Below are 23,696 nucleotides of genomic sequence, written 5' to 3'. Positions count from 1 at the left end.
GTCAGTATTTTTCTCCCTAACAATAGCAAACTAGCTATGAGTATTTTTCTCCCTAACTAACAATAGCTAACTAGCTTACAGTCAGTATTTTTCTCCCTAACAATAGTGAACTAGCTAACAGTCAGTATTTTTCTCCCTAGCTAACAATAGCTAACTAGCTAACAGTCAGTATTTTTCTCCCTAGCTGACAAGCTAACAGTCAGTATTTTTCTCCCTAGCTAACAATAGCTAACTGTCAGTATTTTTCACCCTAACAATAGCTAACTAGCTAACAGTCAGTATTTTTCTCCCTAGCTAACAATAGCTAACTAGCTAAGTCAGTATTTTACAGTATACACCTCTTTGCGAGACACGTCGGATGAAATAATTACACACAAAGTACCTCAGAGTTTTCATGTTTGAAAGAACATTCCTTTATTTTACAATACAAATATATATATCGAGTAGAAATGATTTGGCAGGCAAACAATGAGTGAAAAGGAGGGCAACTTCATTGAGCAAAAAACAGCTTATTTAGCATTGAAACACTCATTCAAAAAGCCACATCTGTATTTCCCTCTGCATCGTTCAGCCTCAATTAGTTCATTATTAGGCACGTGAGCAAGCTGCAGATTGAACTAATGTCACAGGCAACATCAGAAACTCAAAGCCTGACCTATAAAACACAGAGAAACACGAGCTAGTAGGATGATTGGATGGCCCGTGTGGTTTATTCACCACTGATTTGACCTTTGCTGGAGCTCAAAGTTCAGCTAAGGTTGAAAAACTGCAGAAACTAAGAAACAAAGCTGAAATGTAGACGTGTCTATTTTCTATGTTATCCTTTGGTAATCTGCTCAAGAGTTCAAGGGTGCTTAGATCTTCTGATACGCCGCAGCAGCAGAACAAATCGTCTCACAGTGATGTGCATTAAATTACATGTGTGTGAGGGTGAAAACAATTCTGATTAAAGTGATGACACAATAAGCTACAACTACGGACCGCTTCCTCATCCTTGCTCCTGCTCGAGACTTTAGCAATGTCCACTTTCCTTTCACAATAAAACATGTGAATGAAGAAAATATAAATAACAAGAGACGACAAAAAGCATTAAAAAATATGCTTTGACCTTTCATCTTATTGAAACAAGCGCAAATCCCTTGGGCAAGCTATGGCAAGGAAATAGCGACTCTATGCTAGCAATTAGCATAGCTTAGCTCCAAAATGAGGCAAAGGGGGTGATTAAAGCAACATGTTGGTTTTGATTCACACCTGTACACGGGCAGTGTGCACATGGCAAAGCAGTGAGTGAGCACATGTAGGCCGTTTGGGACTGTGGAGTGTTAGATATCATGATTCAGAAGAGCTAATATGGCTGCGGGTGATATTCACAGTCTACACAGTCTCGTCATTTGCTGCTTCTTTGAAACGTTGCAGCTTTGGGAAAGTTGCCTCCTTCACAAGGCACACGTTATCGTCTGTCAGTGTGATCTGACATTTGGTTTTGTAAACAGTTTTCCTTCATTAGTTCCGCGTCCTTTGATTTAAAACACAAAAGGTTTTATTCAGAGGCGTGGGAAAGTTTCATGGTGGTTTTGAACGCTGTCTGTCACTCGCACTCCTCCCCGGCAGTCGCGGCCTCCAACGCAGCCAGAGCCTCGGCCACCATCGAGTCCGTAATGCTGTCCACCGCATCCTCCTCGTCCTCGCTCTTCATCACAGAGATCCCGCTCTCCACTGTGGAAAAGTCCAGAGTCTTTGGCCGCCTGCGCTCGTCCCTGGTGTCCGCCGAGGACAGGCTGGTGGTGCTGGTGTGGATGTCCACTGAGAGGACGCTGCCCTCGTCCCCCGTGTCACACGGGTATTCCGGCGTCCCTCCTACGCCTTCATCGATGTCGTCCGCTGACGTGATTTCGCTGTCAATCATGATGGAGCTGTCCCACCCGTTCCTTGTCTGACGGTGTCCCTGCTCACCGTAGTTCCTCTGCTTCTCGTACTCCTGCATGTTGGGGTACACGGGCACCTGGCTCGGGCCTCTGTCCTGCATCATCCATCTTGGATCTGGTTGGATGATGTACACCTCCGGAGCTGGAGCGCTCCCCTGTCTGTCCTTAGCAGATGAAGGAGCGGCGTGCAGCCGGTGGTTGACGTGGTTGTTGTCCGCCTCCAGCTTCAGCGTGCTGTCGCTGGACTTGCTGTAGCCCAGGTTGTGGATGCCGTGTTTCTGTTTGGCCTGGTCGCCGCCGGGGCCTCCGCCTGAGAGGCGGTGAGGATGGTAGAGCGAGCTGCCTGCGGAGTCAGACTTCCTCCCATCCACCGCCACCGAGGGGTCGTAGATGTAGCTGTGAAGGAGACAGACTTGATTAGTCTTTAAAGTCATTATACGCTGCATTGTTATTGATAGTTAAATGTGAGACATTAGCGATGTAGCTCTACGACTGGTGTTAGTTGGGTCCTTGACTGACATCTCAAAAACAGTTGGATTGCCATGAAATTTGAAACATATTCAAAATCCCAAAGAGAGAAACTGCTAACCAAAGACATTTCTTCTGCCTGATATGTCTGAGTGTCTGATTAGTGCTAATCAGCAAACTATAGCATGCTAACATGCTAAACATAGCCACCGGCTGAAAGAAGCATGCTAGTTGATGTTAGCATTTGACTCTCAGCTTCGCTATAAACAGAATCACAGAGCAGCTAGCATGGCGGCTAACTCTTAAACTGGTTTGGATTGCTGTCAAAGCAAAGGAAGCTAATTATTGATGGCTGTCACGCATTGTAAAAACTAAATGTTATGACATAAATTTTTAACTACTGCAGACACAGAATGAAGGCTGAAGTTTCAGGAGAACATACTGAACTATGACCTTTATAAATACCACCGTTAAGAAGAAGTAAGATACCAATTAGAATATGTTAGGTGAAGAACTGTTGCCAGGAGCAGTTAGCCTAGCTTAGCTGAAAGACAGTTAACAGGGAGAAACAGCTAGCCTGGGTCTGTCTTAAGTTAATAATGTATTTATGAACTGCGGATTGAGCTAAGCTAGCTGTTGCCCCTGTTTACAGCCTTTGCGCTAAGCTAGGCTAACTGTCTCCCGCCTTTAGCTCAATATGTGACGCACAGTGGTACAAATGTACCAGCTAAGCTTCAGATAAACAGCGAATAAGCATGAAAATGAACTTTATGTTCTCAGCAGTTTCCCGCTGTGAAGAGACACGCAGGTGACACAGCGCTCAGAGATATATTCATTCATAACCACAGAGGAGAGAAACAAACGCGCAGCTGATTGTGAGCCCGAGTCTCAGCAGAAAAAACAATAACTGATAATAAACACAAATTTATTCACATGTTGTTGATGTAAAAACTGTAAATAATGAGCCCTAGTTACGCCACACAGCTCAGCTCATTAAGATGAGTGACAGCAGACGATTCCCCCTGAATCACACCAGCTCTAATTCTCAGATGAAGAACCACTGATGCGTTATTAAGCATCGATGTGGCGTAACTCTTCATTAGATGTCGTCTCTTATTGTGTAAATTACAGGTCGCAGATTCCACTTCCTGCTTAGGCCGGTGGAGGTCGATAAAGGCCTCAGACTAATCAGCGCTCATTTAAAGCTCCACACCTTAAATACCCCCTAATGAGCGTCTGATACCCCACTTTGAAAGCAGATCAAACCCTCTCTCACACCTGACGTGTATTAGGAGCGTTGGCAGGGGGGCCTTTATTTTGCAGGCAGAGTAACAGGCTGTCAGACATCACCTGCTGCGGGAGCGCCGTGTTTGTATCACTCGCTCTTCTTCCCTTTCATTTGTTTTCTCCTCCACCCTGCGAGACTCGTAACCCCCGACAGAGCTGCCTCTGTCTCGCACCTCTCCGGGAGCCTCCACACAAACCTCCTCCACCACCTCCTCCTCTTGTCTTCCTCTCAGCGCTGCTGTAATGTAGTCGCTAATCTACCATCCCTTTGCACTTGACTTCTCCTTGATTTGAGCGTCTTCCCTCGAGCTTTCTCCATCCATCGTCTCACTCCTTCTTCAACTTGTCCTCCTCTCTTGTTTCTGTTTTCCTCTGGCTTCACTTCACACCGCTCAGACTTAAGCAGATAACTTTCACATGTGTTGATTTATTCTCCGAGGCAGACATACACAAACAGCACCCGCCTACACATTTATAGTCCCAGTCTAACACACACACACACACACACACACACACGCTCACCCTCTGACTTTAAGCACCTCTCTCTCGCCCTGCATCCCTCCCTCCGTCTCCCTGCGCCGTGGAAAGCTGAGAAAATGAATGTTTTCCATTTCTCTCACTCCCGGGCAGCGCCGCCGCTGTGTCCCCGCTGCCAAGGTGAAATTTGAGCTTTCAGAAAAGCCAGACACAGACGAGGAGGTGTTTGACAAAAAAAAAAAGAAGGGCGCTGATTCATAAAGGTGGACAAAATGAAACCTCCAGCGACGGGAGGCCGCCTTTTCTATCAGGAAGCGATTCTGCCGGAGCGGGCTCAGAGTGGTAGCTCCAATCTTTCACTATTTCAGCGAAGCGACGGAGACTAAACACACAAAAGGAGGGAAATGTCTAAAATTGTGGCCACATTGAATAAAACCAGATGAGTGTCAGACCTCCTCAGACCTCCTGTCACACAGCCTCTGCAGTGTTGAGCTCTGATTTTATTACCAAAACACTATTTTGCATGTAACTCCCTGCTTCACCTCCTCTGTCGGGATTCCCTCGCTCATTTGGATTCAGCTTATGTAAGAGTGTTCTCTTTTTGTAAGGACAGACTTTGCATGTGTTTAAGCTGCCACGCTGCACCAGACAAGATGCTGTTTACGTCCAGTAGTGATTAAGATTCCTTCGCGACCGACTATTAGTCACCTCTGCAGAGTGTGACCACCATACCAACTCTCTGCGAGCCACACAGGTTTAAGCAGCTGATATTGGTTTGAATTATAATGCAGGGTGCAGAGCTGCCTGTGTGTTCTACATTGTGCTCTGAAGTGAAGTGATTTCACCACAAAAAAGTGGTGAAAGAAAATGGAATATTTTATTTCCCATTAATTGAAAAGGAAATATTTAAGATTCTGTTTGGTTAAATGTAAGCAATATCACACAAGAGGGAGTGACGTTATACTGAATATCAGCACAGCCGTGCTGATATTCAGTATAACGTCACAGCCTGGAGTGCTTTATATCACTTTTAAGTTACTCAAGCGGCAAATCATAGTAAAAAAATAAATAAATAATCGCTCCACCGATTCAACTAGCTCAACAAGCTGTTTTTTCATCATGTACATTTATCTGTTTGTTTTAATTCATCATCAACAAGTGAAACAAGAGTCTGCTGTGTGAGTCAGAGGCACCAGCTTGATCAATGTAGACACACACGTTCTGCTGTGATGTTAACGATCAGTCAGAACACCCGGCTGAGGCCCAGTGCTGTTATACTCTATATCAGCACTCATGGAATGCCTCTTATCCAATCAGATTACTTGGTCGGAACTAACAGTTGTATGATATTTAAATGGGACTTCTGCATTACCTCCAGTGTGTCTGAAGCATACTGCACCACTGTTTATTGTTAATATATATTTATTTAAAAAAAGAAAAGAAGGGAAATTGATTCCCGCCCTTCTGTGACACTACAAGCTCATGAACAGATCTTCAGAATGATTTTTGATCATAAGCCAGAGTCTCTTTAAATATATAATAAAATAATACAAAAAAAGCTTTGCAAAAAGATCAAAAGAAATTTCAAATAAAGTCGAATAGTCGAGTGTCCGCCGTGCTGATACTGAGTCCGCTCCGTTGACCCAGTAACCTACACACCCACCCTGCCAAACCCTAAACACCACTAAGCCCAGAAATGTGACACTCCAGACAATTAGGGAGGTATGTGTGTGTGTGAGTGCGTGTCACAAGCATTCACATGTGTGTCTGACATGGGAAAGAAAAAAAAGAAAAAGGTGAGGCGGGGGGGATTACGACTCTCTGGTATGCGAGTCACAGCGTGCCCTTTCATTAATCTGCAATCAAAATCTGGTTTCCCGCCCGGTCCGGTCTCCTCTCACCTCAAACAGCAGCGATGTCGAGCCCCGACAACAACGCCGTGTCGGCTTTTAATGAAAGGCCGTCCGGCAAAGAAATACAGTAACCAAGGGTGATGGCTATCGGCATATTGACCGCCGGTTTGTACAAAGAGCCCACGTGAGGCTGTGAGTGCAGACGTGTTATAAATGGACCTCTCACTATCTGCATGAAACAAGACAAGAAATCGTTATGTGGGTAAGGAAGCATCAGAAGTGGCAGCGTGGAGCTGCAGATAAAATCTGCTGTGAGAGGTTGTTACTGAGGAGTTTTACACGATGATCAGAGGCTTAAAGAAACCGATGAGGAAAACAAACAGAGTTCTGTGTGAGACAACCAGAGCAAATCGCTAACATCAGCATGCTAACATGCTCTCAATGACAACGCTAACATTCTGATAAATAAACCCTTCCTTCACTTACAAACAATTTAATGCCACGCAAACAAGGTAAAGGACAAATGGCGTTTTTTGGATTTCAATCTGCGATTAGCAAAAACGCTGCACATTAAGCATCTGAAAACGGAGGCGTTAGCTAAGCTAGCTGTACCTGCTGTCGAGTGTTTAAAGTTATTTTTGTTAATGTTGGAAATGCTTAGCAGCCGAAGATAGTTTCAGCGTGTCCCAGGGTGGAAAGATGTCATTGGATAGATTTAGTTTATAAAAGACGTTAGCGAAGCAACACGGTAAGTTAGCAGCAGGCGTCACATGGATTCAGCTGTATTCCTAAAGTTTGCAGATTTCAAAAAGCATTCTCGTGTTGTCCCGTTTGTCTACATGGAAGTCACACAATGTCACAAAAACACAGCAGTCTTTCAGTCTATAACGGTTACCTTCTAAGTTTAGCATGTTTGCATGCTAACATTTGCTAAGTTCAAACACAGAGTGCAGCAGAGGCTGACCAGGATGAGGAAGTTTGCTTTAAGCTAGAGCTTTTAACAAATTACAAAATGTGTCACTGGTTTGATAAAAAGCAGGGTAAAAGTTCAAACTTGTTAACAGGACAGTCTGGGGGCGTCAGGTTAGCTTAGCGGTTAAATCGTGCGTTCATGTACAAAGGCGACAGCCGTCAACGCGGCTCTGCTTCCAACGCTATCTCCGTGTTGCATTTGGGTAGAATGTCTCGCTGCTAAACGTCTTGAGATAGTATCCGTACTTAACCTGCCTTCTTTTGCTTTTCAGTATCTCATACTTCACCAGAAATAAAGATATAAACAGCAGAGATGTTTCACACACTGAAACAATCCACTGTATCTAACGCTGCTGCCGATCACAAGCAGGAAACGTTAAAAGGATTTTTAAATGTGCAGATCATTTACAGACTAAACAACACAATGAGTAAAGCAAAAACAAGAAGAAAATACATCTCAGAATCTTAAACTCTCAAACAACAGGAGGAGGAAACGGCTGCAGTGCAGACTCGGACACACGTTCTCACCTCTTTATCATCCTGCAGCACTGGCACCCCATCTGGCCTGCTGTGTGTCTGACCTGTGGACGACACATTAAGAGAGCGATTAAACTTTTATCACACAAACCTTCGACAGAACTTCTCTGAAAACATGCGCGTTTGGTGACATTTTCCCATCGGCGTCCGAAGCGCTCGTCAAGGAAAGGTTACAGTCGGCTCCACGGACAGAACAACACACACACACACACACACACACACACACACTTTGACAGAGACGGCCATCGATCGGACGGTTCGGCACCTCTGACATGTGAGTGGTTTTTAAATGAGGGCTTCTCTTGGAGATTTCAGCTCATCAGTCAACTTTTCGCTTTGCCCTTGGTCTCGCCGGTGTTTCGACACCGGGATGAAAACTGTGTCTGCCTGAAGCGCCGATAAAGATGTTATTGCCATCCATCACTGTTGTGTGTTTCTTTGTGTGTGTGTGTGTGTGTGTGTGACCTTTTCTCTCCTGGTGGTGTGTTTCTAGGCTTTGGCATTTCATTGCCCGGGTAAATAATTAATCACCGAGTCTTGAATGGGTTTGTCTGCGAGGGAAGGAGAGAGAGCGACAGAGGTAGAGGACACAGGATCTCTTTGTGGAGGAAGAAGAAGGATGTGTGTCCACGAGACAAAACGTTTCTATTCATAACTTTAACTCTCTGACCCCGCGGGCCCTCCCTTTACCTTTAACTGAAACTCTGAACAGAGCGGGACAAGAACTAGAAAGTTTACATCCAGCTGCAACTTCAACTATTTCAAATAAAAGAAAACAGGAAACAACTTAATCTTTGTTTAAAAAAACTTCCCACCAAAACCCAACAGTTCCAAAAGAGGATTAAAAGGTTAAAAACTTGTCACAAACACGAAGCTCCACATTTAAAAAAAGGTTAAGTAGCTACTTCAAATATTTGGGCATTTTAGTTTTTAAAAAGGGGTACAAGTGCATTTAATGGGGACTATTTTCAGCTGCGGATTGTTACACATTAAGTGCTTTTGGGATCATTTTCAACAGCATGACGTCCAAAATTAGGGGTGTTTGAAAATATTGATACAGTTTTGAGTATTGAATAAATATCTTCCCTAAAACATAGTGGGCCTCTACGTCTCTGTGTGGGGTTTGCATGCTCGACGGTTCCCTCCGACAGCCCACAGACATGCTCGTTAGGTTCACTGACGACTCTAAAACAACTCGTAGGTGTGAGCGTGAAAGGTTGTCTGTCTCAGCCCTGTGACTGACTGGTAATCAGTCCAGGTGTAACCCCGCCTCTCACCCAATGACAGCTGGGATAGGCTCTAGCTCCCCCGCGACCCTGAACATGATAAGCGGTATAGATGATGGATGTATGCAGATGATGGTGTGTTCTATGTACCGGGAACATTTTCATGAAATTAGATTTTTTAAAAATCGCAATATATTGTCTCGCTTATCGTATCTCAAGTTATCGCAATAGATTGAACTGCAAACCTTGTATTGTGATATCGCGATACTTATGAGTATATCGTACACATCCCTACTGATTTTAGACTAATCTGTTAATATTGATCGTGAAGTAATTCTGGCACATTTGTGACATTAAATGCTAATGCTAACCACAGCTTCTCCCTACAGTACTGTGTGTCAATAACTTGTGAATCGTTACATCATCCGGTTTTGTTTCAGGATATCTTCTTCACAGCTTTATGTCCAAGTGGTCACATGAGACATCATCTTTTAACAGGTTGATCTGATGTTGTTACTGCTTTCAGAGAAAAAAGAGCAATTATTCTGTGGTTTTAGGACCTTAAGGTTCTTTGACATATATCAGTAACTTCAGGATCTCTTGCTGCTTTAAATCAGCCTAAAATCTGCAAACACTATCTTTTCTGCACTTTATGAGAACACATTACCTGTAAAAGTGCAGCTGTAGATCAAACAATCTTTGGCTTTCTTGTCCCACTGATATCCATTAATCCTGCAACACTTAAGATGCAGTCAGGCCCGGCAACTATGATGTAACAGGCTTCAGTGATGCTGTGGGACTGAAACATCTCTGTGTAACGTCCTGAAGGCTGCAGCTGGAGGTCCAGAGAGAGACTGCTTTAGGGATTTCAGAGAAGAACACACGAGGGAACAACAAACACACTCTTTATGTAGAGTCGTCCAAAGCAGGCCTGCTGATGTTTATCATCACAGTGTGTCTGACGGGGAACACAACCTCCATGGCCAGGTCACATTTTTCTTTACAGAGTGGTTGTATTATTTGTGAGGAAGCAGTAAAGCATGTCTTTCCATCCCAAGGCGGCTAATTATCCCCCGACAGGTCTTCTTCTGCTGCGAGCCAGGAGAGAAAAACAGGAAGACAAAGTCAGGTTGGACACAGAATAAATCTTCTCGTGTTTGAGTGCCTCTTTCTTCTTCATGGAAACTATCTCCGCTGATTTGAAGTGGTCTGTGCTTTTCACCGGGACCTCCGACACATCTGCGGCCACTTAGAAAAGAGCCAAGAGCGTGTGCGTACCACGCCGAGTGCGACTCAGTGCGAGGCCCGCTGCTTCAAACAGAGGACCTTGTTGTCGCGCCCGCCCGGCTGAAGTGTCCCTTATCCTCCAGGAGGGATGCAAAAGAGGAGGTAATTTCCCAGAAGGCATCGGGAACCATCACATCAGTGAAGCGCTCGGCACTATCAGCTGACTGTTACAATCACCAGTCACAGTCGAGCGGGTCAATGATCATCTGATGAGCTCCAACTGATTCCTCCCTCCTGCTCCTGTGGCGCCTCTTGCCTCGTGCGTTATGTAAATTGAACATCTCGCTGATACGTCTCCGCCGCTCTTCATACCCATGGGTGCTTTTTAAACAGGCCTGACTCAGAGTCCTGCAGGCTGCCCGGATTCTTCAGGGATGATCAGCCTCCTCTGCCGGAGACGACTGCGTGTTTGTTGCAGTAAACGCTCGTAAATTTTTATGCATTAATTATGAATGAGGTTAGTTCCTCTCTGGCTGCTGATTTCACTACAGATTAAACTCTGAGGGAACACGGAGACGTGATCGTTGTGACAGGAGGCAATGAAGCCAAAACTTTCACACACTCACGTAAGAGCTGATTTTCACCGTCTGTTAACCTGACGATTAGAATCACAGAGAGTTGATTAAAAAATGTTTCACTTTGTCAGCTTGTCTCCCATGATGCTCTGCTTCCTGCCTGTTGACTATGTGACCTGCCCTTATTGTTCTCACCTGTCTCAGCTGTGCCTGATGAGCCTCACCTCCCCAGCGTGTTTAGTCTTGGCACGTCTCTGCGGCCGCTCGTCGTACGCCGACCCTCATGAAAACCGTTTCGTCACATCACCTGCGTTTTCTCCCTTTTGTTGGATTTTAAATTTTAAGACGTTAGCTCCGCAGAGTCAGTTACCATGGTGATGTAGCCATGTTAATAGAGCGCCAGCTTTGTGACACTGAAAGCCCCGTGTTTAGGCTCATCAGACCTGGCTAACTCTCTCCCTCTTGCTTCCTCGTCGACCCCTCTGGACTCTAAAACCTGTGAGCCTTTTGTTTTGTATTTTTTGTCGTAAATAAAATATCATTGTCTGCATCTGGCTCCTCCCCCTTTTTGTTAAACCCCAAACCTGACAGAAACAATGGGCCACTAGTTTTATTTTAGATCAGCTGATGGGCGATTGATGGTTGTTCTGGACTCGTTCGTACCAGTACTTAAAAAAAAAACAGACTAAACACGGTAATATGAAAACCATTGACAAATTCAAAAAAAGTATGAATGCACTCTTGCATCTCTTCAGCATATATGCTACTGTTGTCATGAGTTCTCATCGTTTAGTTTATTCTGTGTTCTCGTCGGGCTTTGGTCTTGTTCGGTTCTGCATTTCGTTTGTGTTTCATTGGTTAGATTATTTCCTGTTTTACTTTGTAGTCCTGTCCTAGTGTTTCCTGTTTTATTTTGTAGTTCTTGCCCCTTGTATGTCACGTCTTGTTTTACTTCCTTCCTTTGTTCCGTTTCCCGCCTTCTCAGATTGTGTGCCCTGCCCTCATCGTGTTCACCTGAGTTGATTAGCCTCACCTGTCCCTGATTACCCTGTGTGTATTTAGTCTCTGTGTTCAAACCCTTCTGTGTCACGTCATCGAGTCTCTGTTTGTGACCTTCCTGTGACTTTGTTCCCGATTTCCTCGTAGCTCCTCGTGTTCCCTTCGATTACCCGTGTCCTCGTTTTGTTTGTACGGTTTTTTGCTCTGCCTTTTGATTTTCCTTTTTTTGTCTTTTGTTGGATTTTAGATTTTGTTTTTGCCTTTTGTTTAATTAAATCTAAGTCTGCGTCTGGGTCCTCACCTTTTAGGTTTAACCTCAAAACCGTGACAACTATATATTTTATGTCACTTATATTTGAGTTGTTATTTATGTATGACTCTGAGTTGGTTCTGTTCTATCTGACCTTTTCTTATCTAACATAACGAGTTGATGTATTAGCGATACTCCTAATGAACTTAAGCACGAGTGTTAAGCCTTTTTCTTCTTTTCAAGGTATTTGTTTGTATCTGTCGGATAAATCTGGATAAAACTGAAGAGCGTCATCGAGCGGCTGGAACAACACGAGATCTTCCAGCGTCTCACTTTCCCCTCAAGTCTGTCTCATGACTTTCTCTCTCGTGTCTAATCACAGAGATTCAACACGCCGTGGAGAAACTGCACAACAAGATGATAATCAGTGAGAGCGGACACGCTGAAGAAGCAGTTTCATAATTACTTAACTCTGTATTTAATACACATTTTCTCCGTCTTACGTAAGTGTCACAAGAATCAGCTGTGTTCTTAGAGACGACGGTGCTGATACGAGCTGTGTAATAAAACCTCTTCTGACTTTATGATGTGAAAACTTCAATCAAAAATCTGAACATCAGACTTCAGGTCAAAGTTTCTGTAACTTTATTGCCTGCTGCATGTTTGTCTCTGTCCAGGGCAGACGGCTTGTTCGCCAAAGAGTCGAGGTTTCTGTCAGGTAAGCGGAAGTTTCTAATCAATATTTTTAATGTAAAACGGTAAGTTTAGTTAAATGTTTATAATTTAAAAAACTGAAGATGTTTTTATTGCTTGCCACCAGAAATGTGTAATTTTTTGTTATGTGCAGTGTACATGCATATCTATCATCCATCGAGGTCACTCCCTCAGACAGGCAGACTGACGCTCGGCTGACTGCGTCGGAAAAAGTAGGTCTGCACCAGCACGGAGTTGGGTTGCAAATTTGCAAGGCAAAAACTGCCAATGTGATTGTAAGCGTGACCTGCCTCGGGCTGAACTCTGAGCGTCGTCCTGCTGACCGGCAGCAGAGAGCAGCGAGTCCAGCAGGGCAGAGGAGATGACGCCGTTAGCCGGAGAAGCTAACGACGCTCCTCCAAGCAACACGGGCTCATAAGCAACCAGCTGGTGACATCATTGTTCTAAAGAAGCGTCAGTAAAAGTCAAAGACGACTCAGAAGAAGTGTGCTTGAAGAGAATGACAAACATGACTAACATGCAGGCTGATGTGTGCTCTGGCTCCAGTGAGTCGACATGTCATCTTAGCTTCACTGTGTGTGCAGAGTAAACAGCTGCAGACCAGGAAACATGATGGAGCCGTGAACACCCACGAAGTCCCATCGCTGCGACGCGTTTTATGATGAATCGATCCAAAGACCTGCGACTGCATCGTTAAGAGCAACACACCTGAGAGCAACTGCTCTCAGCTTTATATCAGGAAGGGGACGCAGGTAAAGATTATTGCTATGATCAGTTGGATGAATGGATTTAGGTAAAGAACTGATTGATTTTGAGTTTATTTAATTTTGTACTGAAGTAAAGTAACAATAAAACTCAGGGAGACAAAATGCTGAAGATGACAAAATAAGACATCGCCTTCTTTTCACGTCGGCTGACAGAAACATAACACAAAAAAGATCAAATAAATAGATGAGGTGAATCGATCAGGAAGAGGGACCATGTTGCTCCCATTCTGGCCTCTCTTCCCTTCACTTCCAGCACGCTGACTGGACGGGCCCCCTCCTATATCACAGAGCTCTTCAGCCCTTACACGACTCCCTCGCCCCTCACATCGCCCGACATGGGCCTCCTGGCCGTCCCTCGCTCCAGACTTAAACACAGAGGTGAGCGCGCTCTCTGTCACGGCCCCCCACGGCTTCAACAGACTAGCTTTGGAGCCTTCCTGCTCTGAACAGGCTGCTTTATGATGTGCGTGTGTCTTTCAGTGTGTGTTCCTTGATATTTTATTTATAGCACGTCTTTTACATCTTGCTTGTGTTTTCTATGTTTAGTTTTTCCCCTGTGTGGATGTTTAACTCTCCTGTGTCTGGTTTTTGACTTTGTACAGCACTTTGTCAGCTGCAGCTGTTTTTAAATGTGCTGTATAAATAAATGTATCATTATTATTATTATTACTATCAGTGCTGTAGTAATACAAACATTTAAAATAATGGTTTCTTTTACAGGTAACATTTTTGTTCCAAAATATTGACCAGCATACAAAATGACGTATACAGACGATCATGTCTAACCGTGTATAAAGTGAGCAACATTTTCCCTTCTTTACACAGAGCTATGGATTAATGATACTTGGGTGAAAGCAGGCAGGATGTACCTCGAAGTGTTGCAGCATATTAGAGGAACATAAGGAGCCCTGCAGACGTGTCAGTAACGAGTCCCTCTGCATCTGAAGCCTCCTGCACAGTAACCCACAGATTCCCATCAGAACGTCCCACTGACCCTTCGTGTTGTTCCCCTGGAGACTCTCCCAAGTCATAATGAGATCAATGATTCAATCTGAGCATCAAATCACCATCATTCATTCAGATATCAGCCATTGTTTGGCGGCAATAACGGAGCTTTATCTGCTCCCCGTGCCGGTCAATACATCATATATTGCTCCTGTGCTTTTTACGACGGGGAAGATCGCGGGGACGATTACTGAAGGGGAGAGATGCCTCAGCGCCGGCAGCTTGGCCGAGCTCCAGCTTTTTCCAGTTTTCCTCAGAGGAAATTGAAACATTTCATCTTGGAGAAAAGGGTGCTATAAAAGTGAGATTGCTGTGAAGTGTCCCCTAAATGTGGATTCGATTGAAAGCCAGGGGAAACCCGAGGAGGTGGCAGTCAGAAGGAGGGCTGAGTTTAATCTAAATTACATCCAGGGAGATAAAGCTTAGAATAATTCTTCCTGTGGTTGAAACGTATTTGACCTGTGAAGAGTTCTGTTTGAAAATGTTATCAACTGTTTGTTTTCACTTTGATTTACAGCCTCTGTGAGTATAACTTCCTGGTTGAGGACGGTGCTCTCATGAACACGTGCACATGAATGCCCCTCACTCCACCAGGTGTTGGCAATTTGGACTGTACCATGTGGGGCTCTGGGATGGGGGAAGAATCTTTTTGTATTTTGTTTCAAATCCGTCACAGTAAATTAACTCTAGCTAAGAGACTTGTCATGGAGTAATTGTACATTTTAAAGCCGAAATGAAAAGAATATTTTTATGAATATCTTAATTAGCTTTAAGAGTGTGAAATGTACCCTTGTTAGTAGCAATGTGGTTTGACCAGGAAGTCTTTAAAGCTGTCGTTTGATACTTGGGGCTTCTTTGTCTGTCGACTGATGACCTCCTTAAATGTGAGTTTCCTTAGATATTCATTGATGACCTGTTTGGGGATTTTCCAAACCTCAAAGAGCTGCTGGTTTACATCCTGATACACAGGTTTGACGTCTGTTGAGTGGTAGCTTAATTGTTCGACAAAACCTGTAGGGACATCGTGAGAATGAGATGACCATAAGACAAATACGGAACTTCTTTTAGGATAAGATGTGCTTTGATCTCTCGCTGATATTTCGGATTCCGGGGCGGATCCAGGGGGGTGGCCAGGGGTGGCCCAGGCCCCCCCTTGAAATCTGATTAGCCACACCAACTATTTGGGCTGTGTTGCAACAGGCTGCTTGAAGCTTTCTTTCCATGTCAATGTGGCACATTCCCTTTATTACTTTACATTGTTATTCTGACCACATCTTCTGTTTGAGTCCTTAAAGAATCTTAGAAGGAAGGGTTATTTAAATGCTGTTCATTTGCGTGTGTGTGTGTGGACACATACTTCATGCCACCCCAGTCAAAGTCTGGATCCGCCCCTGGTTTTACACTTTGGTTTCTGTACAAACTGAACAAACGAACTACAACATTGTTAGCTGGAAGTCAGCATAGCTCTGTCCTGAACTGACTCCTGTTTGTGGTTTGATTTTTAGCTGACGGATATGAAAGTGGTTTCGGCCTTCTCATCTTACACTCAGCAAGAAAGCTAACAGGTCCATTTCCAATCATTTAGCCCACAGGAAACGTGATGCTAAATGCTATCTGAACGAAACCCTATGAAGACGACTATTTCAACATACAAATCAAAATCCTTTAAACTTAACTATGAGATTAAAGCAGGACTCAGACTACTGGCATTATTTTCGAGTGTGGGCTGCAGTTTTGTCCTGCCAACGGTATCATAATAATCCACTGATCTACAGATGCGGGTATCATGCCAAGAAACACAAAGACAGCGAGCCACTAAACATGGACGGACAACAACACAGAATGTAAACAAAAAACTTTGTTTGCGTTTAGAGAAAACTTGACTGAGCAGCTTTAATGTTAAACATAAACATTAACTGTGGTCATTTGATCCTCGTGCTTGCATTCCAATAACACAAACATGTTTTCGTCCCTCAAGTGTCCCACATCTGATACCAGCTGTACTTGAAATCTATCCAACTACTTCTGTATTCTGTGGGTTTGAGTTGCAGGTCTAAACACTGCCAACGTTATAAAACTAAATACAGGCAGGCGAGCTTCAGAGACAAAAACAAAGAGCTTGAATAACGTCCTGCGAATAGATCGCAAACATCCACCTTATTATCTGCTGACAGTAACTGAATTCACACTCTGACTGTTGAACTCGTCACTGTAGACCCTCCAGAACACAAAGGAGTCCGGTCTGTTGCGTACAGGATCCTGCTCCGTCACCTGATCTGTGTCATGTTAAGTCATCATGTACATGTTGACACACTGGTCATTGGCGTGCCTGTGTTTTGTGTGTTCGAGGCAGATTGTGTTCATGTGGGTGAAGCTGCGCTGAAGGAAAAGTGGGCCAACAGGTCCGACTGTTTAAGTTTCTTATTTATCTACAGTTTGTTCCATCATCGTTTTCTACCTTGAAATTTGAACTTTCAGAACATGTGATGCTGAGACAAGAAACATGGTGGGAAACCAACCAGTGATCAGCGTCAGCCACTTCTCATTTAGTGTTGTTCTTCTGACTTACGTAACTGATGTGTTGTGTAACTCTTCAGTAAACTTTATTGACGGTCCGATGCAAATGTTGCTTTGCCTCACATAACTATTCTTAAAGCTTTAAACCTCTTTTTTTATTTAATCTGAACATGCCGCCTTGTTTTGAGACGGAGCTTCTCTCCTCTGTGTTGAATTAAACCAAATCTACACTAATAATCGAACTTGTAATGAAACTGTAACAAGCTGCAGCTGTTTGATTTCATACGTTCTCATGTAGGTAAAGTTAAACCTTTAAGCTGCTATGTAAATAAGTCCGTCCGTGCCTAAATAACATTTGTGTACTGTGATGTAATGTCTTATTGTGATGTAATGGAGTGTTTTATGCTTTATATCCGCTAAAGTCTCCACAAGTTAATTCACATTTTTTGTTGGTCAATAATCTATAAAAAATTTAAATTTTGTCATTAAAAATACAAAAAGTAGAATTTTTTTCATAATATTTTGTCAAATAAACCAAAACATACAGACCCTCTGAATTTAGAAACATTAAATATTTGCACTTCAGAAGGTTTTTGAAACTATTGCTTACATTTAAATTTCTATCATATTTCAAAGATAGTAGTTACACCACAACCAGCTAAATGAATGCAGGATTTTCTATTGTAGATTAAACTAAGAGTATCTTCAAATGGTTAAAAGTAATGTAACTTTTGTAAATGATCACTTTCATGGTGTTTCTTTTAGATCAATTTAAACTGGATCATAAAAACAATTTTCAACACCTCATACCACACGAAGCACCATGACATCATCAGCTAATGTACACAGTGACGTCGCGTAAGACAGAAGAAAAAAGAATGAGGGCTTCAGCTTTTTTAGTTTTAATATAAGACACATTTTTGACAGTATTATGTAACATGGCGGCCATATTTGTTCTCCCTGAGTGTTGGGACTGTTTTTTGAAAGACACGTAACGGAATGTGATGATGTCATCAACATAAAAGACGGACGACCTAGCTTTGGGCTCTAAAAAGAAAAGGCTCTTGCTTTTATAGTTTCAATGTTAGATTGAACATTCAACACAGCTGTCACTTCAGGCCTCTTATCAGCTCTGAGGCTTTGAGAACCAGCTGGAATGTCAATACAAGATTTCAAAGTAAAAGGTTAATAACGTGAACATACAGAGGAGATAACACTTGACATGAAGCAGCTCCAGCTTTTTCTTTTACAGCTCAGAGGCTCTGACATACTGTTCAATCTTTTATTTTGAAGTCAGATCAACATGAGTCTGTTCTTTGCCGTTTCCTGTTGTTTCCTTTTATTGATCAGCAGGTCCAATAAGAAGCACCTGATCCCATCATGACACTGTGTGTATTAATAAGATGTCCCGTGTCCAAACATCCCTCTCTGACGGCCTTGGGCAGCAGTCAGATAAAAACAAGTCCTGTCTCCTCTCTATTACCCAGCAGCCCTCGCTTATCAATATCTCTCCCCTGCTCGCTCGCTCTGCAAACAGACCTGCTGCTGTTTTCCTCCCATGATCCTCCTCACCTCAGCAGCTCAGAGTCGCACTTTAGCAGGTAAACAAGAGCCTGAAGAGTCAACTTCACATGATATAGAGGCGGGGATGCAGCGGTGGATTTTTGTGCTTATTTGTTGTCCTAAAAATTAAAGTTATTCTGTATTTACATCAGAAATCTTGACCTACTCAGACACAAGGTGAATTTGTGAACAGGTCAGCTTAGATTTAGGGCCCAAAACGTTTTTAATCTAATATGAGCCGATGATGTCGTCAAATCTCTTGTTTTGTCCAATCAAAACCCAAAGACTGTCAATCTAAATCATATAAAAACCAAAAGAAGCAAATCTTTACATCAATCGACTCATAGTGTCTGTATTTATATAAGATAATCAAGCAATAATAATCAAGCACAGCCGTGCTGATATTCAGTATAACAGCACGCCCTCGAGTGTGATATAGCTTTTATACAACAGTTATACAAGCCGCAAATAGCAGTAAACAGATTCAACAACAAATTCAACTAGTTCCACAACTTAACTGAAACTGGACTTTTGTTGCCAAGCAACCCAAACATTCCGCTGTCCTCTGTGTCTCCAGGTTACCACAGATCAGCTGTTTTTATCATGTACATTTCTCTGTTTGTTTTATTTTATCAATTAATTTACCAGCTCGATCAATGTAGACACACACGGTCTGCTGTAACGTTAACTAACAGTTTTCAGAACACCTGGCTGAGGCGGAGTGATACAGAGTGAAAAGTCCCAGTGATGTTATTCTGTATATCAGCACTCATGGAATGCCTCTTATCCAATCAGATGACTTGGTTGGAACTGTTGTATAAATAATGACACATTTCTTTTAGATTATTTTCATTGGTTATTTTTCTGATTTGTGACACTAGTAGGTAAAAAATAATTTCATTTTACAGTATTAATCTGTGTATTAATATATTTGGACTTAATAGAGTCTATGATATGTCAGAAAATAGTGAAAAACCAGAACCATAATTCCCAGAGGGGACCAGACAACAAAGACAATTTATGATTAATAATTACTTAAACTTATTATATAACTTATTATATTGATAGTGTTCCATTTTGAACAATAAATCACCCTGCTGATTGATTGTTTGACAACAGCAACAGTGCAACGGCCCCGAAGTGTCATCACTTCTGACTGACAGCCAAAATTACCCGAACCCTCTTTGAGGAAAAGATCAAAGTGACTCATTTACAAGTCAAAAAGGTAAAAAACTGGAGCGCGTCTTTGCTTTTTAAACAAGTCTTTTCAAAATAAAACCACTTAATAAACAAACGTGCCACGTGAAGACGGAAAGCTCAACAGATGCAAACCAGAAGGAAGACAGCAGGACATCCTCCATCCTCAGTACATCACCATGTATACTTATTATACTGTAAATGATTAGCTGGAGTCAGTTGTGTTATAATTAAGTACTTTAACGTGGATTATTCCGATTCTGTTATGTGCTACTGTCCACTCCTCTACCAGTTAAATAATTATATAATGTTAAATGGACTAGAATTTCTCTGCTGTTACACAACACATCCTTTAGTCTGAAAAACAACCCCTCTGTAAAGTTTGTTTTCCAGACCAATACGTCAACACGAGCCTTTGTCGAGCTCGGCCTCGTGTTTACATCCTGTTTGAGCCGAGTCATGCAGCGCTGCAAAGCAAACTCGGCCCACGGCAAATATCATTTGCATGCATTTTAATGCTTGCTTTGTCTAATAGGCTGCCACACGGGTGGAGACTGGGCTTAACAAACCGCAGCAAAGCATCCTGTGTAAATCAGCCGGCATGATGGTTGTTAATCCCACCTTCCCATCGGAGATCCATCATGGAGCTTAATGGACACATTGATGTACGATAGCTGCTGTTAGCATGACAGACGTGCATGTTTGAGCAATGTAATAAAAAAAAAAAAATATCGACGAGATGCAGCGTAGGTTGTTTTTGGTAAAAATGTTAAATGTGTGTTTTGGTGATACAAGATGGCAGCACCCGCTTCCAGGGCGTATTTTGGCCTCACTTTTGTACACAGGAGGTGGAGGCGCGTCGTCCATCTTTACATGCAGGCATTTGTTGGAGGCCTAAAGTTTTATGTAACACAGGGTTCAGTGTGTCTGCGTGTTGGATGTGCAAACACAGCTCAAGGCCGTGTACGTGAGTTCTGTCTAACTCCTCCTCACTTCATCCCAACAAAGAACATACGGCCCCAATATCAGTCCCTCCATTCACTCATTAACTTCACCTGCACAAGTGCGTGTGTTCAGGGTCTGATGGGAATTTTTACAAACATACACACTATATATATATATATATATATATGCAGTAGTTACTTTTAGATGCCTAAAATTGAGTACATTCTAGAAGCATTTAAAACAATGATTTACAAACAGTAGAGCTTGAGTAGAAGGTACATATATTTTTGGCAAGTTTTCTGATAACTATGTAACAATTTTAGTCACTTTTAGAGCAAAAAAAAACAACATTGTCATTTAACAGCATCTTAAATGTGACGATTTGTGTCTTTTCTTGATGATGATGCAACTCTGAATGCAATATCTTTGGATTTCTGGAGCGTTCATTGAATAGACGTTGGTGTGTCTTTGCGTGACACTTTAAAGAAGAGTAACAGGTGGATTTCAAAATAAGATAATCAATAATCAACAGGGTGGGCATTAAAATTAGATATTAAATGAGATATTTCTCTAACAAAAAGTATTTAGACATGTAGGCACCTATATGGACACTTAAATACATAAATAAAACATTAAAGACTAAAGTAACTGAAAGCTTTAAAGTTCTATTTTTATTTTTTACACAATTTAAATATATATATATATATATATATATATATATATATATAATATTAGTGTTGATAAATTCCTGTTTTAGATCATATCTACTTTCAGTTCATAAAGAGGTGTACAGTGCAACAGGTGTACTCCTACATCTCTGTTTGCTAGTGTAAAAGCTGCCTTACATTTTGACGACGCTACTTATATTTCAGCCTATGCTGTATGTGTTTTTTAACGTATTGTGTCACCACTAAAACGTGCATTTATTATACCTGTAACTTTCTTATTTTGTATGATATAAAGTAAAAATGTACTGGTTTGTTCTTTAAAGCGGAGAGGCGCCATATGGCTGACATCACTTCTCAACGTCCACCTGTTGTTGTGACTAACCGTCGAAGCCGCTTTATCAAAGGTTAAATAACGCACGAGCGAACACTTTTAACGCTTTTTAAAGTTAGTTCAAAGCACTATTTTTCATCTCAGCAAGCCACAAAGAAAAGCAACAGTGACAAAATGCTGTTTCAACCTACCTGTTGCGCTAAGCGAAGGTGTGGCACTTTGCCCTAGGTATCAAAAATGAACGGATAACTTCAGTTGTCATTTAAGTTGTTTCACTTCCGGTCCTTTACTGAGCAAAAATAAAAAACACAGGTGAAAAAGTAGAGGCTCCTTTCAACATCTTCAGTTTGATAAAACTTCCCTCCTTCGGTCTGTGAATCGCTGAGAAGAGTTTCCCCCCCCTCGGTGACTCCACGGTCCCATGTCTCCTGTTTGAACAGCCGACTGCTGATGGTTAGTTAGTCTGCGAGAGTGGTGGACCGCTATCAAGGTAACGCAGTGTAACACAACTGTTTCCTGTCAATACTTTCAAAATAAAACTTAAGGAAACGCTGAAAAAGCAAAACTGTTTAAAACACCTTTATTGTTTATACATCTGGGCTTACTTCGTTATCATGAAGCTAAAGTTATACGCGCTTTACACATTGAAAAGGAGTTGAAACATAGAAAATAATAGTAATAGTCGTGTAAATATTCCTAGTAAAAAGGCTCATTTAACTTTTAATCAATTTTTAAATACTTAACACTATTAAATCCCCTTGAAAACCTCCCATAAATACACCATAGTATCAAACTAAGTTATTTTAAAAGACAGCCCACTTGAATCTAAGTTATACTGGGGGATGTTTGCCTTATAAAAAGCTTATTACCATCCTAAATAAAATTGACCCACATGAATGTTAATGCTACAACCTTTAGATACCATATGAGGCTTTAACATACCTGACTTCCTGTTCTAACCTGGCAACCTGCTGTACAGCTTGACTCAGCTTAACCCTGACCTGCCTCCTCACAGTGACTGGTTGATCATATGACTTGGATGTGATCAGAGTGGGATCACCCTTTAACACTTGCTGCCCACGAAACAAAACCCGTCTCCGGCCCGGTAAAAATCAAATAAAAATATAGATACAGCAAGTCCCAAAGTGTGAGTCCGATATTAAGACTGAAAACATGTACAAAAATTTGTTTATTATCATTACCATTGAAAATGTGTGTTTTTATCAGCAAGTTAGGGAACGAGGAAGCAAATGTGTTTCTTTTTATAGTTCAGTGGGGAGACTGTTAATATTTCTTGATAGACAAATTACTTTGATGACGCACAACTGAAAACCGGTTTGTGTTTACAGATACACTAACAGGTAGGTTTATCTTTGGAGGGGTCAGAAACGGAAATCATAACAGCATGTTGGCCTTATTTTGCCCTGTGTTGTTCTTTATATTCAAATTAACAAAACAAGTGTAATTCTTCTTGAAGATCACAGTAAGAAGAAAAACTGTAGCGGAAAGATGTAAAAATGTAGGCACCTGTGTGTGTTGCATTTTTCTGTAGGTATGTGTAAAGGTATTTAGGAGTGTTTTCAGATATTCCGAATATCAGTAAAACACTGGAGATGTTTTTCAGCTTGACAGGATGGCGGCTAACACTTTGCTGCTGACACAAAACATGACAACAATGTGACACGTTGAATGCAAAATATGGCCCATCTAGACACTTTCAAAGACACGGTCGGTGGGGCCGCATAAATGAATTCCTCGTCTGTTTACACTCCACTGCTTCGTCCGTTTTTATTTACATTTAAGCTTCTGTGAAAGAGAACCAATGAAACTTTGACACGAAGGAGAGAGAGTTGACAAAAATTAGAACCATAAAAGTAAATAAGGTGGGTTAATGGTTTAGTAAATATGCATGTCTGTTCAATGTCAACTGCTGGAAGACTGTTAGCTTAGCATGAGGACGTTTCAGTAAAGCTCAACTTGTTGCTTTTACACTTTAATTCTTGTCCACATTATACAAAGATATAAAGTACACATAGTTGTTCTTTTTTTGTACAAGACAAAGCCAGTTATACCTTATGGTTTCCTGTCTTTAAGCTAAGCTAAGCTAACAGTCTGCTAGCTCGTCCCTAACTTTTAAATATAGTCTTACATGTGGGAAATATGCTTTTTGCTTTCTGTCAATGAGCTCAATGA

General features: G+C 42.0%; 1 protein-coding gene across 1 annotated transcript; it reads right to left on the bottom strand.

Annotated features, from left to right (window-relative positions):
- Window positions 1–418: 418 nt before the first annotated feature.
- On the bottom strand, window positions 419–21,920 carry LOC138601049 (uncharacterized). Its single transcript, XM_069672624.1, has 3 exons — window positions 21,695–21,920; window positions 7,511–7,563; window positions 419–2,321 (listed from the first exon to the last, which is right to left on the bottom strand). The coding sequence occupies exons 2-3, from the start codon at window positions 7,540–7,542 to the stop codon at window positions 1,589–1,591; spliced, it is 765 nt and encodes a 254-aa protein (XP_069528725.1). The 5' UTR covers window positions 7,543–7,563; window positions 21,695–21,920; the 3' UTR covers window positions 419–1,588.
- Between the last annotated feature and the right edge of the window lie 1,776 nt (window positions 21,921–23,696).

The sequence above is a fragment of the Semicossyphus pulcher genome, unplaced genomic scaffold (assembly GCF_022749685.1).
Source record: "Semicossyphus pulcher isolate SPU_LCO1_2020_fin unplaced genomic scaffold, fSemPul1.0.p SCAF_21, whole genome shotgun sequence".
Taxonomy (NCBI): Eukaryota; Metazoa; Chordata; class Actinopteri; order Labriformes; family Labridae; genus Semicossyphus; species Semicossyphus pulcher.
Note: the sequence above shows the minus strand (reverse complement) of the source record. Positions and strands in the feature narration are given on the sequence as shown.

Coding starts and splice junctions, on each gene's coding strand:
- LOC138601049 (XM_069672624.1), bottom strand. CDS start 7,542: ATGGGGTGCCAGTGCTGCAGGATGATAAAGAG. Junction 2,322..7,510: donor TGCTGCAGGATGATAAAGAG/GTGAGAACGTGT, acceptor TCTCCTTCACAG/CTACATCTACGACCCCTCGG.